Below are 20,585 nucleotides of genomic sequence, written 5' to 3' on the forward strand. Positions count from 1 at the left end.
TAGGTATAGTGCAGCCAATGAAAACGCACGATGGCGGATTTTCTTTTAAGTACACAGATTTGTCCTTTAGAGGGCGTTAGATATCCGACGCATTCTTAGGCTATTTTTATAAATAGCCTATGTAGAAAAATAAATCTAACAGACGTGTAAACGTAAACATGAAACAAAACGTACATAAATCCAAAGAAACTCATAAAATGTTTGAAAAACGGATTTGAGAGTTTTTGTTACCCACAACCAAACTAAACAAAATGAAAAACTATTTGTTCATTTAAATAATGATTAAATGAAAAAAGGTGGTTATTTTAATTCAGTTACTTGACAAGGCAGCATTTGTTGTAATACAATTACTGAAAAGTGAGTAGAATAAAAATTAAATAGACATACTGACAAAAACACACCTAAATTACTATTAATTAAACTTTAAAATTAAAATATGAAAAAAAGTGAAATAACACTGAGGGAGTTTATTTGAAATCTTCTTTCCACACGCTCCAGGATTATACTATGGGCAAACAATCTTTGTGTACAGTTTTAGAAAACCTTAAAACTAGCATACAGGGGGTAAAAATGTATTGCAACTTTTAAAATATAATCAAATTGGCCACATTATAAGGTTAATATCAACAATGCTTATGAGAACTTTGAAGTCTTTAATTGTGCAACTGAAAAACTGGAACTGTATAGTGAAAAACAAATAATAAAAAAAACAATGAAACCCTTTTACACAGTTTTATCTATGAGATATGTATTACACATAATGGGAAATTCACATTGGCTTTGAACATGAAACAAAGAACAACTGTTTTACATCTGTGTTTTAATACAAATGCACAGTAAATAGTTTAAAGGGAATAATTTCATGTTTTAAAATATAAATGCATCAAATTAATTTGAGCAGTCTTTTCTTAATCATCATCATCAAATCTGATCTTTTTCCCTTGGAACACTGTGATTTGTGCCTGCTGTTCCTTTCTCTTCCTGCTAGCCTCCCATGAAGGATGAAGGGACTGCTGGGGTGGGTCTGGCATCCTGCCAGGTGGACCTCTGGGATTCCGCTTCTGCTCAAACTGTGGTCTTCCCCTCCCTGCCCCTGAAGGTCCCGCTTGCTTTTGTTCAGCAACTTTAAAAGTCTGTCTGTTGGGTTTGAATGAACCCATCCTCCTGTCAGAGCCAAGGTCTTGGCCTTTATATTGAGATGCTTTCATTCTACCCTCAGTACCTTTCCTCTGGTTCTGGAATCGAGAAGGTCTCGGGCCGTCACTGTGAGAGCCAACCTTTGCTTTCTGAGGGGACACGCTAGATTTGGACAACGCTGAGCAAAACACAGACTGTAATTTACCACGGTTCGTCTCATGGGGTTTGCCGGTGGCCTCCTTGTCAGTTTTTTGAAGCTCACTCTTCTTCTCCTCGACTTTACTTTGGTTACTTTTCCGCTTCTTGAATTTGCTAACTTTGCCCAGAAAGAAGTCATCATCATCACTCTCTTCAGACTGAGACGACTGCTTATGGAAACGTTCCTCTGTGCTGTCGTCGAAATATTCCTTCTCTTCCTCCTCATCTGATAAATCACTCTCTTCCTCGTCTTTTTCTGCCTCATCCCTCTTGGTCTCAGGTAGGTCTTTTTTCTTTTGTGGCTTTAAGGTGGTCTCCATTTCTTTGCTTGCTTTACCAATGTTCTTCTTACTTACAGTTGAAGACTTTTCAGGAGAACTTTTGACATTTGGAGCCGTGGCCTCTGCTTTCTGTGATTTAACTTCAACCCTTTTAGATTTTTCTGGAGATGTTGTGATGATCTTGGAAGGTGGCACCTTTACAAGATCAGAGTCTGTACTTTCTGTTGGCTCTGCAACACTAGACATATGGATCTCAGAGGTAGGTCGGTTCAATTTCTCCTCTACCACATCATCATCGTCTTCACTGTGAACACTATTTTGGTCATCCTCTGGTTCCTTGTCTTCCTCCTCCGGTTTCTCACCTTCCTCAGGTTCCTCTTCCGATTCCTCATCTTCCTCAGGTTCCTCCTCCGGTTCCTCATCTTCATTCTTGGACTGCACCATATCCAGTTTGTCAGTCTTCTTCTGCTCAGCTTCAGCAACCTTAGCTCTTTCTTTTTTGATGGCGTCTTTGACCTTCTGGAGCCTGTTGATGAAGCGGGAATGTGTGGCAATATGTGCAGTGGCTCGGTCCACTGGGCTTGCCTGAGGGTCCTGCAAATCCTTCTTAAGGTCAACATTCTCCTGAAGTGCAATCATGGTCACCTGATCCAGATTAAGGCTCCTTAAAGCCTTGATTTCTTTTATGATTTCTGCTGCTTTTTCTTGGCTTTCCTTCACCTCTGATTCCTGACCTTTCTTCTTCTTCTTCAGAGAAGCCACTTGCTCTGCCATTTTACTGATGATCAGCACCCTCGTCCTCTTCACTTCCTTCCTCATCCTGATCACCTCCTCTGGGATGCCCACTGTTTCAGATGATTCCTGTAAGAGGCATTTATTTCAGAATAACCTTCATGCAAAGAGTAGTTTCAATGGAATAATTAATCTATAAAGGAACATTCTTTCATTATTTAATCATCTTCATTCCAAACCTGTATTCTGTTGTTTTCCAGTTGAACACAACATTTAATATGAAGTTTTCTATATGAATGTATTTTAAAATGTAATTTATTCCGGTGATGGTAAAGCTGAATTTTAAGCATCATTACTCCAGTCTTCAGTGTCACATGATCCTTAAGAAATCATTGTAATATGCTGATTTGTTGCTCAAGAAATATTTCTTATTATTATCAATGTTGAATGGTTGTGCTGCTAGGTATTTTTGGATAAACCATGATACATTTTTTCAGCATTCTTTGATGAATATAAAGTAAAAAAAACACAACAACATCTATTAGAAATAGATTTCAATTAAATGCATCCTTCAAGATTAGTAATAACAATAATAATAAAAATCTTATTGATCTGGAATAAACTATTCTTAACTAGAAAAAAAGTGAGCGTGAGCAATTTTATTTTTAATTTAAAAAAATAAATTAAAAAAAATCTTGTTTTCAGCATCAAATATCCTGTTTTATTGCATGAAAAGCAATAAAACAGGATAAGCAAAAACTGATTTTCAGGTTTACAATTTCAAACTTTCTGGTTATTGTTTTTTACTTTGGCCTCATTTTGTAGTGGGAATGTGGATATGGAAATTGGCCATGGAAACTCAAAATTAATTAGTTTGATTACGGCACTCATCTATCAACAGTGTTGCCAGATTATAGTAACATTATTGTCATGGTTTTCACCAATGAAGTTTGGTCCCGAGATACACATCTAACCTGACACAACGTGTAATGGAGGAATATTTGATTTGAAAGCGTGAAAGGGAAATATTTTCTGAGTATTGACTATCAGCCTCTTCTCCACATGAATCTATCATACGACTTCAAGAGACGAGAAAAGATTACGTAAAGATTCTTCAAAAAAAAAATAATAATTTGTGTTGCACTGACAAAATAACAACATACGGGTTTGGAACAACATGAGGCTGATTAATTTTGGCTGAAACATTTATTTAATATTTTATTAACATTGTTTTATTGTATAATTGGATACAGTGTGTTTTATTAGGGAAGCAATATGTAATTATAGTTTTGACTAATAATTTCACCACTTCAAATACACTTACCTCAACTGTTGGCAATTCTTCCTTCTGGCACTGATTGGTCTGTTCATTTATTGTCTCTACACTCGTCTTCTGGCTCTCCTGTGTGGAACCATCAATCTCCTCTTGCCTGTCTTCATCTGTCTTTTTATCACCCTCTTTCAGTTTCTCATCATCATCGCATGACTTCTCTGAACCCAAATCATCATCATCGCTGTCTGCTTGTGACTGATCTAGCGACGTGACTTGTTTTTCTGCTTTTGATGCATTTGTTCTCTCTTCTTTGAAGGCTTTGATGGCTGCCTTTATGCTCAGGATTTTCTTGCTGAACTGTGGGTGTGTGGCGATGCGGGCGATGGCTCGTTCGGATAGGCTGGCCTCTTTATTGCGGCACACTTTCTCAAAGCTGATATCCTTCTGTAGGGCGGCCTTGGTGACGCTGTCAGGCATGATAGTCTTCAGCTCATGGATCTCCTCCCGAAGTCTGGCCGCTCGCCTGCGGAACTTCTCCAAGTCTGCCTCACTTCCTTTCTTCTTCTCCAGGACTGAGATCTGACGGATGAGTTTCCGGATGAGAAGCACCTTCACCCTTTTAACCTCTGCCCTCATCTTGACCACCTCATTGCTGAGGATCAGTACTGAAGGCATCTTTATGTACTTTCTAAAAACTGAAATGAGAAAAGCAGCAAGTAGTGTAAGAGCGCTAGTGAAAGGTGATATATATATATATATTATTTTTTTGTTTGTTTTACCTATGTTTTAACATCATTTTCAATTTAGCACTGGGCTGTTACTTGCTCAGAAACACAAGGAATTTGTCACAGAAATACTACCACTATCAATATATAAAAACATTATAACATTAAATTATAATGAAATTTTGACCATTTTCTATTTTAGATAAATAATCATTTATCTGGATTAAAAATATTTTACAACATTATAAATGTCTTTACTGTCACTCTTAATCAATTTAATGTATCTTTGCTGAATAAAATAAAAAAAGCTGTATATATTTTTTAGCTGTATTAAATTGTGACCATTTTCTATTTTAGATAAACAATCATTCATCTGGAATAAAAATATTTCGCAACATTATACAAGTTTTTACTGTCACGTTTGATCAATTTAATTCATTTTTCCTGAATAAAAAAAAAAGCGATAGATCGATCGATAGATAGATAGACAGACAGATAGATAGATTTGATCCTCTATCAATCAGCAAGATTTCTGGCTCCCAGGTATCTTTTATACAGGTAAGGAGCAGAGATTAGGAGCACTCTCTTAAAAGGAGTGCTCCTGATCTCAGCTTGTTACCTGTATAAAAGACAACCTGTCTACAGAAGCAATCAATCAATCAGATTCCAAACTCTCCACCACGGCCAAGACCAAAGAGCTGTCCAAGAATATCAGTGACAAGATTGTAGACCTACACAAGACTGGAATGGGCTACAAGACCATCACCAAGCAGCTTGGTGAGAAGGTGAGAACAGTTGGTGCAATTATTCACAAATGGAAGAAACAAAATAACTGTCAATCTCCCTCGGTCTGGGGCTCCATGCAAGATCTCACCTCGTAGAGTTTCAGTGATCATGAACGGTGAGGAATCAGCCCAGAACTACACGGTAGGATCTTGTCAATGATCTCAAGGCAGCTGGGACCATAGTCACCAAGAAAACAATTGGTAGCATACTACGCCGTGAAGGACTGAAGTCCCCCTGCTCACGATAGCACATGTACAGGGCCGGTACAGGGCCATCTGAAGCTTGCCAATGATTCAGAGGAGAACTGGGTGAAAGTGTTGTGGTCAGATGAGACCAAATTCAAGCACTTTGGCCTCAACTCACCGTGTTTGGAGGAGGAGGAATGCTGCCTATGACCCCAAGAACACCATCCCCACCGTCAAACATGGAGGTGGAAACATTATGTTTGGGGGTGTTTTTCTGCTAAGGGGACAGGACAACAGCACTGCATCAAAGGGATGATGGACGGGGCCATGTACCGTGGATGGCCATGTACCCTTGAGCAAGGCACCGAACCCCCAACTGCTCCCCGGGCGCCGCAGCATTGGCTGCCCACTGCTCCAGGTGTATGTTCACTACTGTGTGTACACTTGGATGGGTTAAATGCAGAGCACAAATTCTGAGTATGGAGCACCATACTTGGCCACACACCACTTCCCTTTCCCCTTAACTAGAAAAAAAAATAAAAATAATTGTAAACATTTGTCATTGAAAGTATTATTTTTGTTTGTTTCTTTCTTTTTAAAGTTAGATCTCAAATCTTGTTTTCAGCATCAAATCCCAGGTTTCAAATATAATTTTACTATTATTATAAAATGATTATTATTATACTTTTGGCCACATTTGTTGTGAGAATGTGGACATGGAAATATATGTTCATATTATTATAATATATTTATAGATATTGTATACATTCAGTATGTGCAAATTGTGACAGTACGTAAGAAATGTAATAAATATCAAATAAATACGTACTGCACAGTGGTCATATTGCATCATAATTGCAGTGTCTGTGTACATAATCTTAAACATTTTGACAAAAACATTTATTTAAAAAATATTTAATAACACTTTACGTACATTTAAAGACAAGTGAAATGTCATTAAAAAAACTACTGGTGAACAAGTATTTACATAAACGCAAAATGATCACACAAATGATTTAACATCACAGTGCAATCACAAGTGCAAGTAAAAAGTTTTTATACGTATTGTTTTACTAAAACTGGGTATTGTCTGAAACATCATGCAACGCAAATATAATGTTGACATGGTCAGATCCCTGAAATCAACACTAATCTGTGAGTGACTTACAAAATAACACAAGCAAACATTTTGTGTTAATAAACATACACATATGGGGAGTTTATGTCTATGTTAATTAACACAACGATTAATTAACTCTCGCGACATGTCTAACACGTTTTTGTTTCTTCTCATCCAGCTCAAGCATGGCTGAAGGCATGCGTTGGAGTGATCCGAAGTGTTTTATTTAAAAACACCACGTTTGCACGATATGCCACCACTTTTAATTCAGTATTATTATACATACCATCACATCCACAAGTTATGTCAATGTTAACACTTACCCTCACAAAATAAACATGAAAATCGGACAGAAGAGTTGTCTGCTCAGGACGCCGCCATCTTGCCATGGGAACGTAGCGCAGAGCGTACAGCGTCGTTACGTCACGAGGCGTCCAGAATAAAAATAGGAGGGCCTCGCGCAGACTGTTTTAATTTATTTCTTTGTGTCTAGTGGAAGGAAAACACTGACAGTCCCGCATTCGCGTAGCGATGCGCATCAGTATTAGGACAGTCACGTAGTTTCCCTCGAGTGTTCAAAGTTACAGGAATCTAAAGGGTGGAGAATGAAGCGGCGCAATGCGGACTGCAGCAAACTCCGTCGCCCGTTGAAACGGAACCGAATCACCGAGGGTATTCACAGCAGGTACGGACGGAGAAGCTCCCGAGCACCGACCGCACCGTAATGGCGTCTCTGAACTGAGCTCGGCCGTTTAAGAGCTGTCACACTCAGATACAGATGACAGTTCAGTGAGACTATTCACTTCTGTAGCATATGCGAGGATGCTGGCTTTTGTGTATCATCCACAGGCTTCAATAGTGCAGAATATTCAATAATAAGTATTGCATATAGTACTGGCAATGCCATGAATGTTCTTATGCTGTTGTCTTTTATAGTCATCATCACAAGATCCAGCTTGTGCAAATGTGTTTTGGATCATGGTAGCCGCTCAATCAGCTACAATACAAAAACAGCTTGACCAACTGGTAGCTGGATTGTTGCTGGTCCACCAAGAAAATCACTACAAAGCTTCAGCTGGATCTTGCAGTAGGGCATTGAGATGTTTTTATGTTGATGTCACATTATTGTAACGTTTCTGCCATTTTCCACATGATATTGTAATGAAGGTAATCCTATACAAACTGGTTGATTTTAGACTGTTCTTGTTCTAGAACTGTTTAGATTAAACTCTGTGTAACTTAATCCTTCTAGTTTTGGTTAATTCCACATCTGAAATAAATGAGTGTGTGTAAACACTACCAAGATCTGCTCTGCCAAGACCTCATTGGCTGAGTATATTTGAATAGTTTTAATATATGTGACCCTGGACCACAAAACCAGTCATAAGGGTAATTTTTTTGTTTTCAAATTGAGATTTATTCTGACTAAATAAGCTTTCCGTCGATTTATGGTTTGTTAGGATAGGACAATATTTGGCCGAGATACAACTATTTGAAAATCTGGAATCTGAGGGTGAAAATAAATTGAGAAAATTGCCTTTTAAAGTTGTCCAAATGAAGTCCTTATCAATGCATATTACTAATCATAAGAGTTCCATTGTTCTCATTTGTAAGTTTTGATATATTTACGGTAGGCAATTTACAAAATATCTTCATGGAACGTGATCTTTACTTAATATCCTAATGACATTTTGCATAAAAGAAAAATCAATCATTTTGACCCATACAGCGTATATTTTGGGCTATTGCTACAAATATACCAATGGGGGGGGGCTGGAAGAGTCATGGAAATGTCTAATTTATTTCATTATGTGTAACAATGAAAATTAAGTAATTTATGATAAAAATGTGTTTAATTTTTATTGTATTTAAATGAAATTCATACCTGATATATTAATAGAAACAATTATTTTAAGTGCTTTAAGTGCTTACATGCACACACTATGGACAACCAGAAACATAATCAAAATTCCTTTATAAAAAGGCTTTGCATAAGATTTCAATAATTTGTATGATTCTCCTGATTTCTCTTGATCTGGCAGTACCTTCCTGTACCTGAAGTTCCTGGTCGTTTGGGCGCTGGTTCTGCTAGCTGATTTTGTGCTGGAGTTCAGGTTTGAGTACCTGTGGCCTTTCTGGCTTTTCATCAGGAGCGTTTACGATTCCTTTAGATATCAGGGACTGGTGAGTATTTGATCTCTCTGTGTTGTGTAATTGAGCAACTAATGGCTCACTCTCCTCTTGATTCTTTATCAATCAGCTTTATTAACGTCTCTGAGTGACGTGTTCTGCACAGGCTACATCAATCATCTCTACACTTCTCATCTGATTCCACAGGCGTTCTCTGTGTTCTTTGTGTGTGTCGCATTCACATCAGACATCATCTGCCTCCTGTTCATCCCCAAGCAATGGCTGTTCTTCGCCGCCAGCACGTATGTCTGGGTACAGTACGTGTGGCATACAGGTAGGTCGACATCGGCCAAGCCTCATCTGACTTTCCATGCGTATCATTTTAGGAGTAAGGCCGCTTACACACTATAGAGTTGATTGAATTTTAGAGAACACATAGGAGAAATGATTTTGTGAAAACAATGCTCTATCATGTAACAAAAAAGTTGCACAATCTGACTTAGGCTTCCATTGGCCAATGAAGTCTCAACTTGATCAAATATACAGTAAGACAGGGATCTTATAAAAATAAAATACTATTTAAAATAACTTTCTTTTTGAATATATATTTTAAAATGTAGTTTATTCCTGTGATGCAAAGCTGAATTTTCAGCATCATTACTCCAGTCTTCAATGTCACACGATTCTTTGAATAGAAAATAGAAAACAGCATTTGAAGTAGAAATCTTTACATTATAAATGTCTTTACTATCACTTTTGAGCGATTTAATTCATACTTGCAGAATATACTGTATATGCTTCCATGTAGACGTATACCCTGCTCTTGTATTTGAACTCTGAGTGAACAGCAGAGATCTTTGATGGATTTTCAAGTGCTCCTGTAATTTATATGTCCTTTTCTTGGGTTGGTTCAGTGATACCTCAGGATAGAGGAGGAAAAGCATTGCTGACACTGAGTGATTGTTCCTTGAAAACTGCTTCAATACGCCTTGAGCTGTGACTGTGATTGCTCCTTCTGACACACAACTTGCAGCGTGTCTCAACAAGAGAGGGTGCTTTCAGCAAACTAGGGTTTTGTTTGCAGCCTAGAGCTTGTTTTGTGAAACCTGTGACGTTATTGATCTCCCAAACAGCCAGTGGCCCTTTATGCAACCTCTTAGATGTCTAGGTCACTAATGGGCTAGAAGTCATTATAGTTTGAAGAATTATGCTTTCCTAGATATGCCATAAGAATGCCATAACTATTAACAGCAGGCTAGAGATCATTTGTTGAACATAGTTTTCCCTCTCTCTCATTGTATTTTCAGAACGAGGTGTGTGTCTGCCGACTGTTTCTCTCTGGATTCTCTTCGTCTACATCGAAGCAGCCATCCGATTCAAGGATTTGAAACATTTTCATGTAGACCTTTGCCGTCCATTTGCAGCTCACTGGTAAGCTTTTCTTGCATTTTACTTGTCCCCATGTCATTTCAAACCTGTCTGATCTACTTTATGCAACAAAAGAGGAGAAATTCTGAAGTATGTTCATGCTACTCTTTTCCAAACAATAAAAAGCAAAAACTCACTAGCTTCCCTCACAATGCATCCTTGTAAAAAAGAAGGTTTTGTAATTTTGGGTGAATTATCTCTTCAAGCGCAAAGTCGCACCACATTGTGCTTCACCAATTTTTGAGTATTAAACATAGCTGATGTAACTGCACTACTTATAACGCAGAAGTCAGCTTTGTATTTGTAAATACACTGGTGGCATCTCCATAGCAGCAAATGGGAGTGTTGCCATTATCTGAAGGTGTCTGATGTTGAGTCATCACTAGTTGTACCAATCATGTTTATTTCTGTTTTCTGTAACATGCTGTTCTAACCATTTCATTGCAGCATTGGCTATCCCGTGGTGACGCTGGGCTTTGGATTCAAGAGTTATGTGAGCTATAAGATGCGTCTGCGCAAACAAAAAGAGGTGCAGAAGGAAAATGAGTTCTACATGCAGCTCCTACAGCAGGCCCTGCCTCTAGAACAACAGATGCTTCAGAGACAGGAACGAGAGACAGAGGGTAAGATCACCATTTGACCAGTTTCATAATATGATCATGTCATCTTAATTTGTTAAAGGGGAAGCCATGCAAAATAAAGACAAAAATTACCATAATTTTTCTTTTAAAAATACATTAATTTTGAAATTAAATGCATTAAATTAATGAAAAGTGACAGTAATGACATTTATGACGTTAAAGGAACACTCCACTTTTTTTGGAAATGGGCTCATTTTCCAACTCCCCAAGAGTTAAACGGTTGAGTTTTACCGTTTTTCAAATCCATTCAGCAGATCTCCAGGTCTGGCGGTAGCACTTTTAGTGTAGATTAGCATAGATCATTGAATCTGATTAGTTACATCGTGCACGAAGACTGACGGAAAATTAAAAGTTGCGATTTTCTAGGCCGATATGGCTAGAATGGGGACTACTTTCAGATGCTGCGTAATATCATTGCGCCTGCTGCACCCATGGTACGGCAGCAAAGTTCCTTGATTGTTACGCCGGAATGAGAGCATAGTTCCTAGCCATATCGGCCTTGAAAATCACAACTTTTCCGTCAGTCTTAGTACACCATGTAACTACAGAAGAGTCAAGTTTTAAATGGGAAAAATATCGAAACTCTTTGGTCATTTTTGAGCGAGATGCTAATGGTCTAATTCAGGGGTAGGCGACGTCGAACCTGGAGTGCCGATGTCCTGCAGAGTTTAGCCCCTGCCCTAACCTCACCTGCCTAATAGCCCTAGTAATCTTGAATGCCTTGATTAGCTTGCTCAGGTGTGTTTGATTAGGGTTGGAGCTAAACTCTACAGGACAGCGGCACTCCAGGACCGACGTTGCCTACCCCTGGTCTAATCAGATTCAATGATCTATGCTAAGCTACTCTAAAAGTGCTACCGCCAGACCCGGAGATCGGCTGAATGGATTCGAAAATGGTACAACTCAACTCTTGGGGAGTTGTAAAATTAGCCTATTTTCAAAAAAAGTGGAGTGTTTCTTTAAATAATAAATTATAATTATATAAATATAAATGCTGTTCTTGTAAAGGGGTCATGAACTGCCTTTGTTTTTTTTTATTTTGTGCTGTTCTCTGAGGTCCACTTATAATGTTATCCAGATTTTTACATCAAAAACATCACAGTTTAGAAGTAATAGGCTATTTTCTGTCCTGCTTTGACCCCCCTCATCAGAACGCTGTTTGAATAGGCATGGTGGATTGTAGATTCGGAAGTAAACGCCCAGCGCCATGATTGGCTAATCGTTGTGTATGTTTGACAGCGTAAATTCCTCATAGATGGACACTGCTGTGATTTTTAGGTCAGAAACGCATAAATAACTCAATACATGTCAAGCGATTTAGTAAAAAGAGACAAAGCAATAGTGATCACGTAATGAATACAGTTACTCATGTTGCGCCATTACTGTCAGATCCAATATAGTTGGCACATCGTCGTCTTTTAGTAAACAAATCCTCTGTAAAATGAAGTTCTTACTGATTCAATCTGGATCTTCATTAAAAATAAAGTTCATCCACTCTTTCCTAGCGTTGGGATCAGAAGGAAGGCAATGCAAAGATGATTTTGATGTCGAGGCGTTGATCTTCTTCTGCGAAGGTGGTGCTTATCCACACTATTACATCATAAAATAGATTAGAACATTCCAAAAGCTGCCATTTTGGCAGACTGGCTTCAATATAAGCTGTTTTTAGGCTAATGACAAAGTTTTGAGTTCTGAAACGTATAGGATGTTTTTCTAGCCCAGTGAGCTCTTGTGTGTCAAAAGATCAAGGGAATTTTGGTTTCTCAGTTCATGACCACTTTAAACTTTCTATTCATCAAAGAATCCTAAAAATATTAAGCAGAACAACTGTTTTCAACATACTACAACATAATACATTTTTCTTGAGCAGCAAATCATAAAAAATGATTTTTGACAGATCATGTGACATTGAAGACTGGAGTAATAATGCTGAAAATTCAGTTTTGCCATCATAGGAAAATATTATATATTAAAATAGAAACTTTTTTTTTTTTTTTTTACTATTTTACAGTGTTACTGTTTTTACTGTATTTTTGATCAAATGTAGCATAAGAGACCTTTTTTCAAAAACAAAACAGAAATATCTTTAAAAAATATCTTTTAGTAACATAAACAGTACAATACGTTTTAAATATTTCTAACTACATTTATTGCATGATTGATTCCACAGTTGGAATCTAGTTATCAAAAACATGGTTATTTCACAGTTTTATTAAAAATGTAGTCATTTTTGGCAACCCAATCAAAGAGATGAAGTCCTGGTTCATTCATCACACTGGGAATGAAAGCGTCAACTTTAGTGCATTGTAGGAAACAGTGCTGTGTGTTTTGGATGTATACCACACATTTTGCCTAATGGTATCTAGGTATTCCATGCAAACAGAACATTTTCATACTGTGCACTTTAAACATACTGCAAAAATAATATCAGTCACATGGTAGTACTAAACTGCCTTTACATTTTCATGATGCTTTCTGTCTTCTGTTTCATTTGTAGTCTTACCAGTCAGACAGCTTTGCCATGTAACATTAAAATCTCTTTCATTCATTTGGCAGCCACCTCAAAAGGCATGTCTGAAGCAGACTCTGTGTTAGTGGCTCAGAACGGCACTGCTATTACCAAGAAGCTGCCCATCTCTCTGCCTGAACTGGAGTACAAGGAGAAGGGCAAAGACGGGGGGAAAGACAAAAAACAGCAGCAGCAGCACAGCATAGGAATAAACAACAACATCCTACAGACTGTGGATGCTAAACTACAGGACATTGAGTATATGGAGAACCACCTAAACACTAAGAGACTCAACAACGAGCTCGGTGGCAGCGCCGAGAACCTGTTCCTGAAAGAGGAGGTGGGGAGTGGAGGAGGAAGCTCTGCCACCTCCAAACATTACAAAAACTCCTCCCCCCATAGCCACAACTCCACTAATGGCAGTGTACCGTCCTCCTCGTCCAGTAGGAGTGAAAAGAAACAGAAGTGTGCAGGGAAGAACCTTGCACCTCACAGAGAGCTGATGGAGAACTGTATACCTAACAACCAGCTCAGTAAGCCAGATGCATTAGTGCGGTAAGAGTCCTAAATGTCGTCTGATTCAGCAGTTGGAGTGTGTTTGTCCTGTTCATTCTCTTTTTCTCTGTCTGGCAGGCTTGAACAGGACATAAAGAAGCTGAAGGCTGACCTGCAGGCGAGCAGACAGGTGGAGCAAGACCTGCGCAGTCAGATCAGCTCTTTGAGCAGTGCCGAGAGGAGCATGCGCTCTGAGCTCGGCCAACTCCGCCAGGAAAACGAGTTGCTGCAGAACAAGTGAGAAATCAGCTGCCTAAAACAATGAAATAATGATTTCATTTATTAAGGGAAAAAAGCTGTGCAAACATGCCTGGGCCTACGTGAAAAAGTAATTGCCCCCTAAATCTAATAACTGGTTGTGCAACATTAGACAACATTCTGGCACTAAAAGATCCAACTATATTGGATCTGACAGTAATGGCACAACATGAGTAACTGTATTCATTACGTGATCACTATCGCTTTGTCTCTTTGCAGCAACAACTTCAATCAATCATTTGCGATAACTGGCAATGAGTTTCACATCACTACAATTGTTAATTATTAGTACACTACTAGCTTATTATTTTTCGGTGGAAACACCTGCCTTTGTATCATCAAATGCCCATTTCCTTCTCTCTACCTGCAGTTGTTTATGCCAGTGTTGATCATGTTTGTCTCTGTATTAGGCTTCATAATGCTGTGCAGGCCAAGCAGAAGGACAAGCAAACGATTGTGCAACTGGAGAAGCGGCTCAAGGCAGAACAGGAAGCGCGAGCCGCGGTGGAAAAGCAGCTTGCAGAAGAGAAGAAAAGAAAGAAGATGGAAGAGGCCACAGCCGCACGTGCTGTAGCTCTGGCAGCTGCCTCCAGGTGGGACTTTACCCAAAAATATTGCTTCAACCCCGTATGTATGTTATGTATGTGTGCTGTTGAGCCTGACTCGCCTCCTTTCACAGAGGAGAGTGCACAGATTCACTGAGGAGTCGCATACGTGAGCTGGAGTCGGAGTGCAAGAAGCTCATGCATGACATGAAGCTGAAGGAGGAACAAATCAGAGAGCTTGAGCTCAAGGCACAAGTAAGCCAGAACCCCTGCTGACATGTTGCTTTAATATTCTTTCCCAAGAGCAATATTTAGAATAAAACATTAGGGAGGAATGACCTTTGTGAGGCACATTGTGGTTCAGAATAAAAAAAAAAAAGTTGGTGTGTGACTTGTAGGAGAAAGTTATAAACATTTAAAATCAACATGAAATCAAAATTGTCTTTTTTTTTTTTTTTACTTAAGTGTCCATTAATCCAAAGAAATAATGTTACTCTTTGTAATTTTTCGTCAAATATAAACTTGTTCCACCGCTGGACCAACTTTCTTTTTCAGCTAATTTTGTCTAGGCCATGAAGGCTTCTGGCTAATGTTAACTCAATAACCAAATAACTATTTAACTGATTTAGTCATGCAAAAATATTGTCATGAAAATACACCAAGATCAAAAAATAAATAAGATCCGCACACAAGAAATATGCCAAAAAAGCTCATATGAATTTATTATTCAGAGGCCACGAATAAAGTACGAAAGTGCAAAGTGTGCCGAACGTTTTTGGGTTCAATCCTTCATCAGTGCCATGTTTTCAAGCTTACACCTGCGCACATTTAACAGGCCCATTTACTGTAATCATTACAATATGCCGGACATTGATTATGGAACACCATATTTATCCAAAAATACATATACAGTGCCCTCCATAAGTATTGGAATGGTAAAGACAAAATTGCTCTGTTGGCTGTGGAGTCAAGACAGTTGAACATAAGGCAGATATAAAAGATTAAAAGCTATTATTTAGTTGCAGATCCCTTGCGCACAATCACAGCAGTAAGTCTGTGACCCATAGACATCACCAGACTCTTGGTCTCATCCTTTGAAATAATTTTCCCAGCCTTTAATGCAGCCAATTCCAGTTGTTGCTTGTTTTGGGGAGTTTCTGCCTTTACTCTCCTCTTCAGCTGGTGAAATTGGGCAATTCAAGACTTTCCATTTCTTTGCTCTTATAAATTCCTTGACTGAACTGGCAGGGTGTTTTGGGTCATTGTCCTGATGCAATATGAAGCACTTCCCAATGAATCGGGTGGCATTTTCTTGAATATCGGTAGGCAAGATGGTTTTGTACCCTTCCAAATTCATTCTGCTACTGTCATCATACATTAAGTCATCAGTAAAGTTGAGAGGGCCTGTTCCAGAGGCAGCCATGCATGCCCATGCCACGACACCACCTACACCATGCTTTACAGATGAGGCTGTATGCTTGAGATCATTGCAGTTCCCTTTTTTTCTCCACATTTTTGCTTTCCCATCACTTAGATAAAGGTTCATCTTTGTCTCATCGGTCCATAAACATAGTTTCAAAACACTTCTGGCTCACCTTTGTGCTTTTTTGCAAACTCTAATCTTGCCTTTCTATTTTTGGTGCTGGTCAGAGGTTTGTATCTTGCTGTGTAGCATCTGTAATTCTGTGTCAAAGTCTCCTGAGGACAGTAGATTGTCAGAGCATCACCCCAGCTTTCTGGAAGTTGTTGGTGATTTTACAGACACGTCTTTTAGGATTCATTTTCACAGCTTTTATGATTTGTCTGTCATCAACTACTGTTGTTTTCTCAGCCGATCAGGTCGTTGTTGGTTGCTGGTGTCGCTGGTGGTTTCCAAACTCTTGATTTCTCCATTCCCTTTGTTTTTGCTAGAGCTCTAACTGACTTACTCTTTTCTTTTAGCATCCAAATCACTTGCTTTTCTCTCAAAATCAGCTCCCTCATCTTCATCCTGGTTTGTGTGTCATCATCGAATGCAAGATTCAGAATACAGAAGTAATGGATATAACTGATACGACACATTCCCTGCTTTTAATAGCTGAAGAATTAATGCAACAGGACACAGCTGATCACTTAGAAAGACCTGTGAGGCAACTGCTCCAATACTTATGCTCATATCAGATAGAGGGATGAAACTCTAAAACTTCTTAGCTGGTAAAACATCTATGCGTTGAATCACCCAATAATAAAATGTGACATTATGTAGTTTTGTCTCATATTCATCTTTTAATCATATTTGCAAATGTCTTGACGACTCAGCCAACAGAGCAATTTTGTCTTTACTGCTCCAATACTTTTGGAGGGCACTGTATATTCTAACTGTACCCATAGTAAATTCAAAGCCAAAAAACATACTATAAATATTCACGATTATCATACTTAAATCTCATACAAAATACCATCATCGCATGATTGAAGAAAATGCATTTTATCACAGTAAAATAATTCTATAATACATCTTTATCAATATATAATTTAACAAATATAGATAAAAAAACGTATCAATCAGCATTTACAAAAAACTATTGAGAATTAATTCATGAAAATATACCACCATTCAAAAGTTTGGGGTCAGTAGTTTTTATTTTTAATGGATATGAGTCCAAATAAGTCTCTTAAGCTCATCAATGCTGCATTAATTTGATCAAAAATACAGTCATAACAGTAATACTGTGAAATATTATTACATTTTAAGAATGCTGATAGATTTTAACATGTATTTTATTTCTGTGGTGCAAAGCTGAATTTTCAGCAGCATTACTCCAGTCTGCAGTGTCACATGATCCTTCAGAAATCATTCTAATATGCTGATTAGAGGCTCAGGAAACAGTTCTTAATGTTTTTGTGGAAATCATGATAACCATGATAGATTTTTCAGGATTTCATGAAGAATAGAAAGTTCAAAAGAACAGCTTTCTTTTTTTTGAAATAGAAATCTTTTGTAACATTATAAACGACTGTCGAATGCTTATGAGCATTTTAATGCATCATTGCTGAATACATTGGCTAAAATAAAATGTATAAATAAAATTTACTGACCTCAAACTTAGTATAATAGTGCAAATGAGCAATGATTTCCGGAAGTCCTCTGAGCTATAAAAGGTATAAATTTTTATATGAATAGCGAATCAATAATGATTCAGTAATGAATCAATAATTATTGATTCACTGTTCATATAAAAACAGTTAAATATACACATTTGAAACTTTTTTTTTTTTTAAGTTATATTTAGTCTGATTTGGCCTGATTCCTGGGTCAAAGTGTTTATTCATTACACAGTTGCCTGCAGATTCTCATTCAAGTCTGGAAGCAGCCTCGTACTGTTCAAATGGATAAAATCTAACCTTAAGATTAATTTACTCCTTTATTTATTTTTCTCAAAATATTCTGTTTCACTCACAAATATACCAGATGCAAAATAATTTGAATAATGTTTCATATTGACTAAAAAACGTACCTTCAAATTCTTAACTCTTTGTTTCTTTACGTGCAGGAATTGCGCAAATATAAGGAGAATGAAAAGGACACAGAGGTTCTGATGTCAGCGCTGTCGGCCATGCAGGACAAGACCCAGCACCTAGAGAACAGTCTGAGTGCTGAGACCAGAATCAAACTGGATCTCTTCTCAGCACTCGGAGATGCCAAGAGACAGCTAGAGATTGCTCAAGGTCTGCCCCCTTCCTGTCTTAATGTGTCTCTTAGGCTTGTCTGCTTCTGCTCACTAACCTATTCTTTCTCTGTCCCGCACACAGGTCAGATTTTGCAGAAGGAGCATGAGATAAAAGAGTTGAAGCAGAAGATTGCAGAGGTCATGGCGGTCATGCCCAGCATCACCTACTCGGCAGAGACCAACAGCATGACCCCTGTGACCCCACATTACTCCTCCAAGTTCATGGACGCCAGTCCTTCCAGCTTGGACCCCAATGCCTCCATCTACCAGCCGCTCAAGAAGTGAATGTCCAATCACATCGTCCACTTTGCTCTTTGATTAGTCTAAGAAGTTCAGTATGCAAACCAATGGGATGGGGTAGTATTTTTGTTTGATTTACCCCTCCTCTGTTAGTATGGCTCTTCTTCGTTGTTGATAAAATCAGTGGAGGAATAGAGAGGAGAAAATTAGAAAAAGGAAAAAATCTTTGTGTTGAATCTGAACAGTTTTATGTGACAGTGACTTCTTTTACTTCCCTGGTGTAAACTTACCATCTTTAAGTTTATTGAATGTAAAAAGAAAAGGGAAAACGTATTGAAATGAGACGGACGTATTTGAGATGGAAAAACATTGTGTTTGTTGCAATGGAGTGATTTAAGAATGCATTTCAGTTTAAGTATGACCATAGTATTGTACATCTTTTTTTCAAGGGAGGTAAAAATCATTTCATTACAGATGTTGGATTTGAGTTGGAAATATTTTTGGTTTCTCTTCCTCCCGTTGCTGTTTTCTAAAAGGTCGAAGACATGAAAAAACCCATGTATTTAAAAAGGACTGATCTTCACATTGTATTTGTTGACAAAAATGCTGCATAAATATTCGGGAATGTTGTCGTATTTTGCAGTCAATGCAAGTCCTTTTTGTTACCGGATGAAATTGAAATAGAATTTAGTTGAAACCAGTTGAAAAGCTGAATATATGATGTCTTGTTTGCCAGTTGTTATGTTACACAGTGCCTTGAAATATCTTGTTTAATATAATATATGCCGTATTCATCCATCCCTAGAATCCATCTGATTGGTCAACACACCACATGACCCGTTTTTGTTTTTCCCAGCGTGGCATTTAAAATCATCTGCCCTCCTGTTGCCATGTGTTTTGTCAGGGAAAATACAGTAACAGCAAGCCCACTCTAATTCACTATTTACCAATGGTCTGCTGTTTCTGTCATGTCTCTAATTTACATTTACATACTCATTGCGTTTTATAATACTTGCCGAATGGTTTGATTTTGGTAAAATGTGCCAACTTTTCCTTCCTTCCACCATTTAATGTCATTGAGGACAATACAAACCATGCATCATAGAGACCTCATTCAGTGACTGGGATAACACCTGAACATCAATCCATTAATGTTTCATGACCGAGTTCTCCTTCACATTTCTTCTTCAGTGGTTTAAGGTTTGTGTCATGATGCAGGCAGAATATGCTTGTTTGGTTTAGTCCTTGTTTCACAACAGGACTTTTTTTTATTTGTCTACCTTGGGAAAGTATTACAGTGGATTGCATTTGGTGTTTTTATGGTAAACTTTGTGGAGAGTAAAGAACACGCCTTTGTTTCTCATTGTTTGATTTTTTTTTTTTTTTAAAGAACAAAGCTAAAGTGTGTGTGTGTGTGTGTGTGTGTGTGTGTGTGTGTGTGTGTGTGTGTGTGTGTGTGTGTGTGTGTGTGTGTGTATAAAGTAAATCATTACAGTAATTGTTAGGGAAATTTGCACTTCATTCAAATGCGATTGAAATTGAATACTTTACAATTACATTTACAAGGGAAGAAAAAAATACTCTTTCTCTTTTCAGTGTCATTTTGCCTTCCAAATACGTAATAGGTCATAATTTTATATATTTACTTATTTGTATCCTTGTTGCACTTTTGTCAACGTTATGAATGTTTACAGCAGTCAACGAATTCAATTGTAATATGAAATTTAATTGGCTACAAATCTGGTCATTCGTACTTGTGAAAAGACTGCAGGGCTATTATCACAAACTGAAACAAACAAAAAAAAAATATTTAATTACTTGCAATATATTTTATTTAATTTTTTCAGCTATTCTTCATTTTGTTTAGTTTTAAGTTGAAGGACTAAAATAACTAAAACTAAAATGTTATAAAATATATAGACAAACTAACATTTAAATTTGAAGTATGGTTCCACCCCAAATATAAAATATGAAAATACAATTTTATTAGAAATGCTATAACACTGTTCTGCCTTAGGAAACATTTAGCAGATTTTTAACATTATTCATACAATTATTATTATTCAAAAAAATATTGAAATGCTAAAAAGAGCATGTAATTAAATCAACTATTTCTGTTAAGCTTTGATATT

The 20,585-nt window shown here is 37.7% G+C and overlaps 2 protein-coding genes across 2 annotated transcripts; one reads left to right on the top strand and one right to left on the bottom strand.

Moving 5' to 3' along the window:
- Positions 1-273: 273 nt before the first annotated feature.
- LOC306847370 (uncharacterized protein) lies at positions 274-6,854 on the bottom strand. Its single transcript, XM_079381282.1, has 3 exons — positions 6,761-6,854; positions 3,673-4,316; positions 274-2,477 (listed from the first exon to the last, which is right to left on the bottom strand). The coding sequence occupies exons 2-3, from the start codon at positions 4,294-4,296 to the stop codon at positions 909-911; spliced, it is 2,193 nt and encodes a 730-aa protein (XP_079237408.1). The 5' UTR covers positions 4,297-4,316; positions 6,761-6,854; the 3' UTR covers positions 274-908.
- On the top strand, positions 6,845-20,021 carry LOC306847371 (macoilin-1-like). The gene is made up of 11 exons (XM_079381283.1): positions 6,845-7,122; positions 8,480-8,621; positions 8,775-8,901; positions 9,875-9,998; positions 10,443-10,618; positions 13,193-13,700; positions 13,779-13,937; positions 14,369-14,551; positions 14,638-14,758; positions 18,037-18,211; positions 18,296-20,021. The coding sequence occupies exons 1-11, from the start codon at positions 7,043-7,045 to the stop codon at positions 18,496-18,498; spliced, it is 1,998 nt and encodes a 665-aa protein (XP_079237409.1). The 5' UTR covers positions 6,845-7,042; the 3' UTR covers positions 18,499-20,021.
- The last annotated feature ends 564 nt before the right edge of the window (positions 20,022-20,585 follow it).

The sequence above is a fragment of the Barbus barbus genome (genome assembly GCF_936440315.1).
Source record: "Barbus barbus genome assembly, chromosome: 27".
Classification (NCBI taxonomy): Eukaryota; Metazoa; Chordata; class Actinopteri; order Cypriniformes; family Cyprinidae; genus Barbus; species Barbus barbus.

Coding starts and splice junctions, on each gene's coding strand:
- LOC306847371 (XM_079381283.1), top strand. CDS start 7,043: ATGAAGCGGCGCAATGCGGACTGCAGCAAACTCCGTCGCCCGTTGAAA. Junction 13,701..13,778: donor AAGCCAGATGCATTAGTGCG/GTAAGAGTCCTA, acceptor TCTGTCTGGCAG/GCTTGAACAGGACATAAAGA. Junction 13,938..14,368: donor AACGAGTTGCTGCAGAACAA/GTGAGAAATCAG, acceptor TCTCTGTATTAG/GCTTCATAATGCTGTGCAGG.
- LOC306847370 (XM_079381282.1), bottom strand. CDS start 4,296: ATGCCTTCAGTACTGATCCTCAGCAATGAGGTGGTCAAGATGAGGGCA. Junction 2,478..3,672: donor AAGAATTGCCAACAGTTGAG/GTAAGTGTATTT, acceptor TGCCTCTTACAG/GAATCATCTGAAACAGTGGG.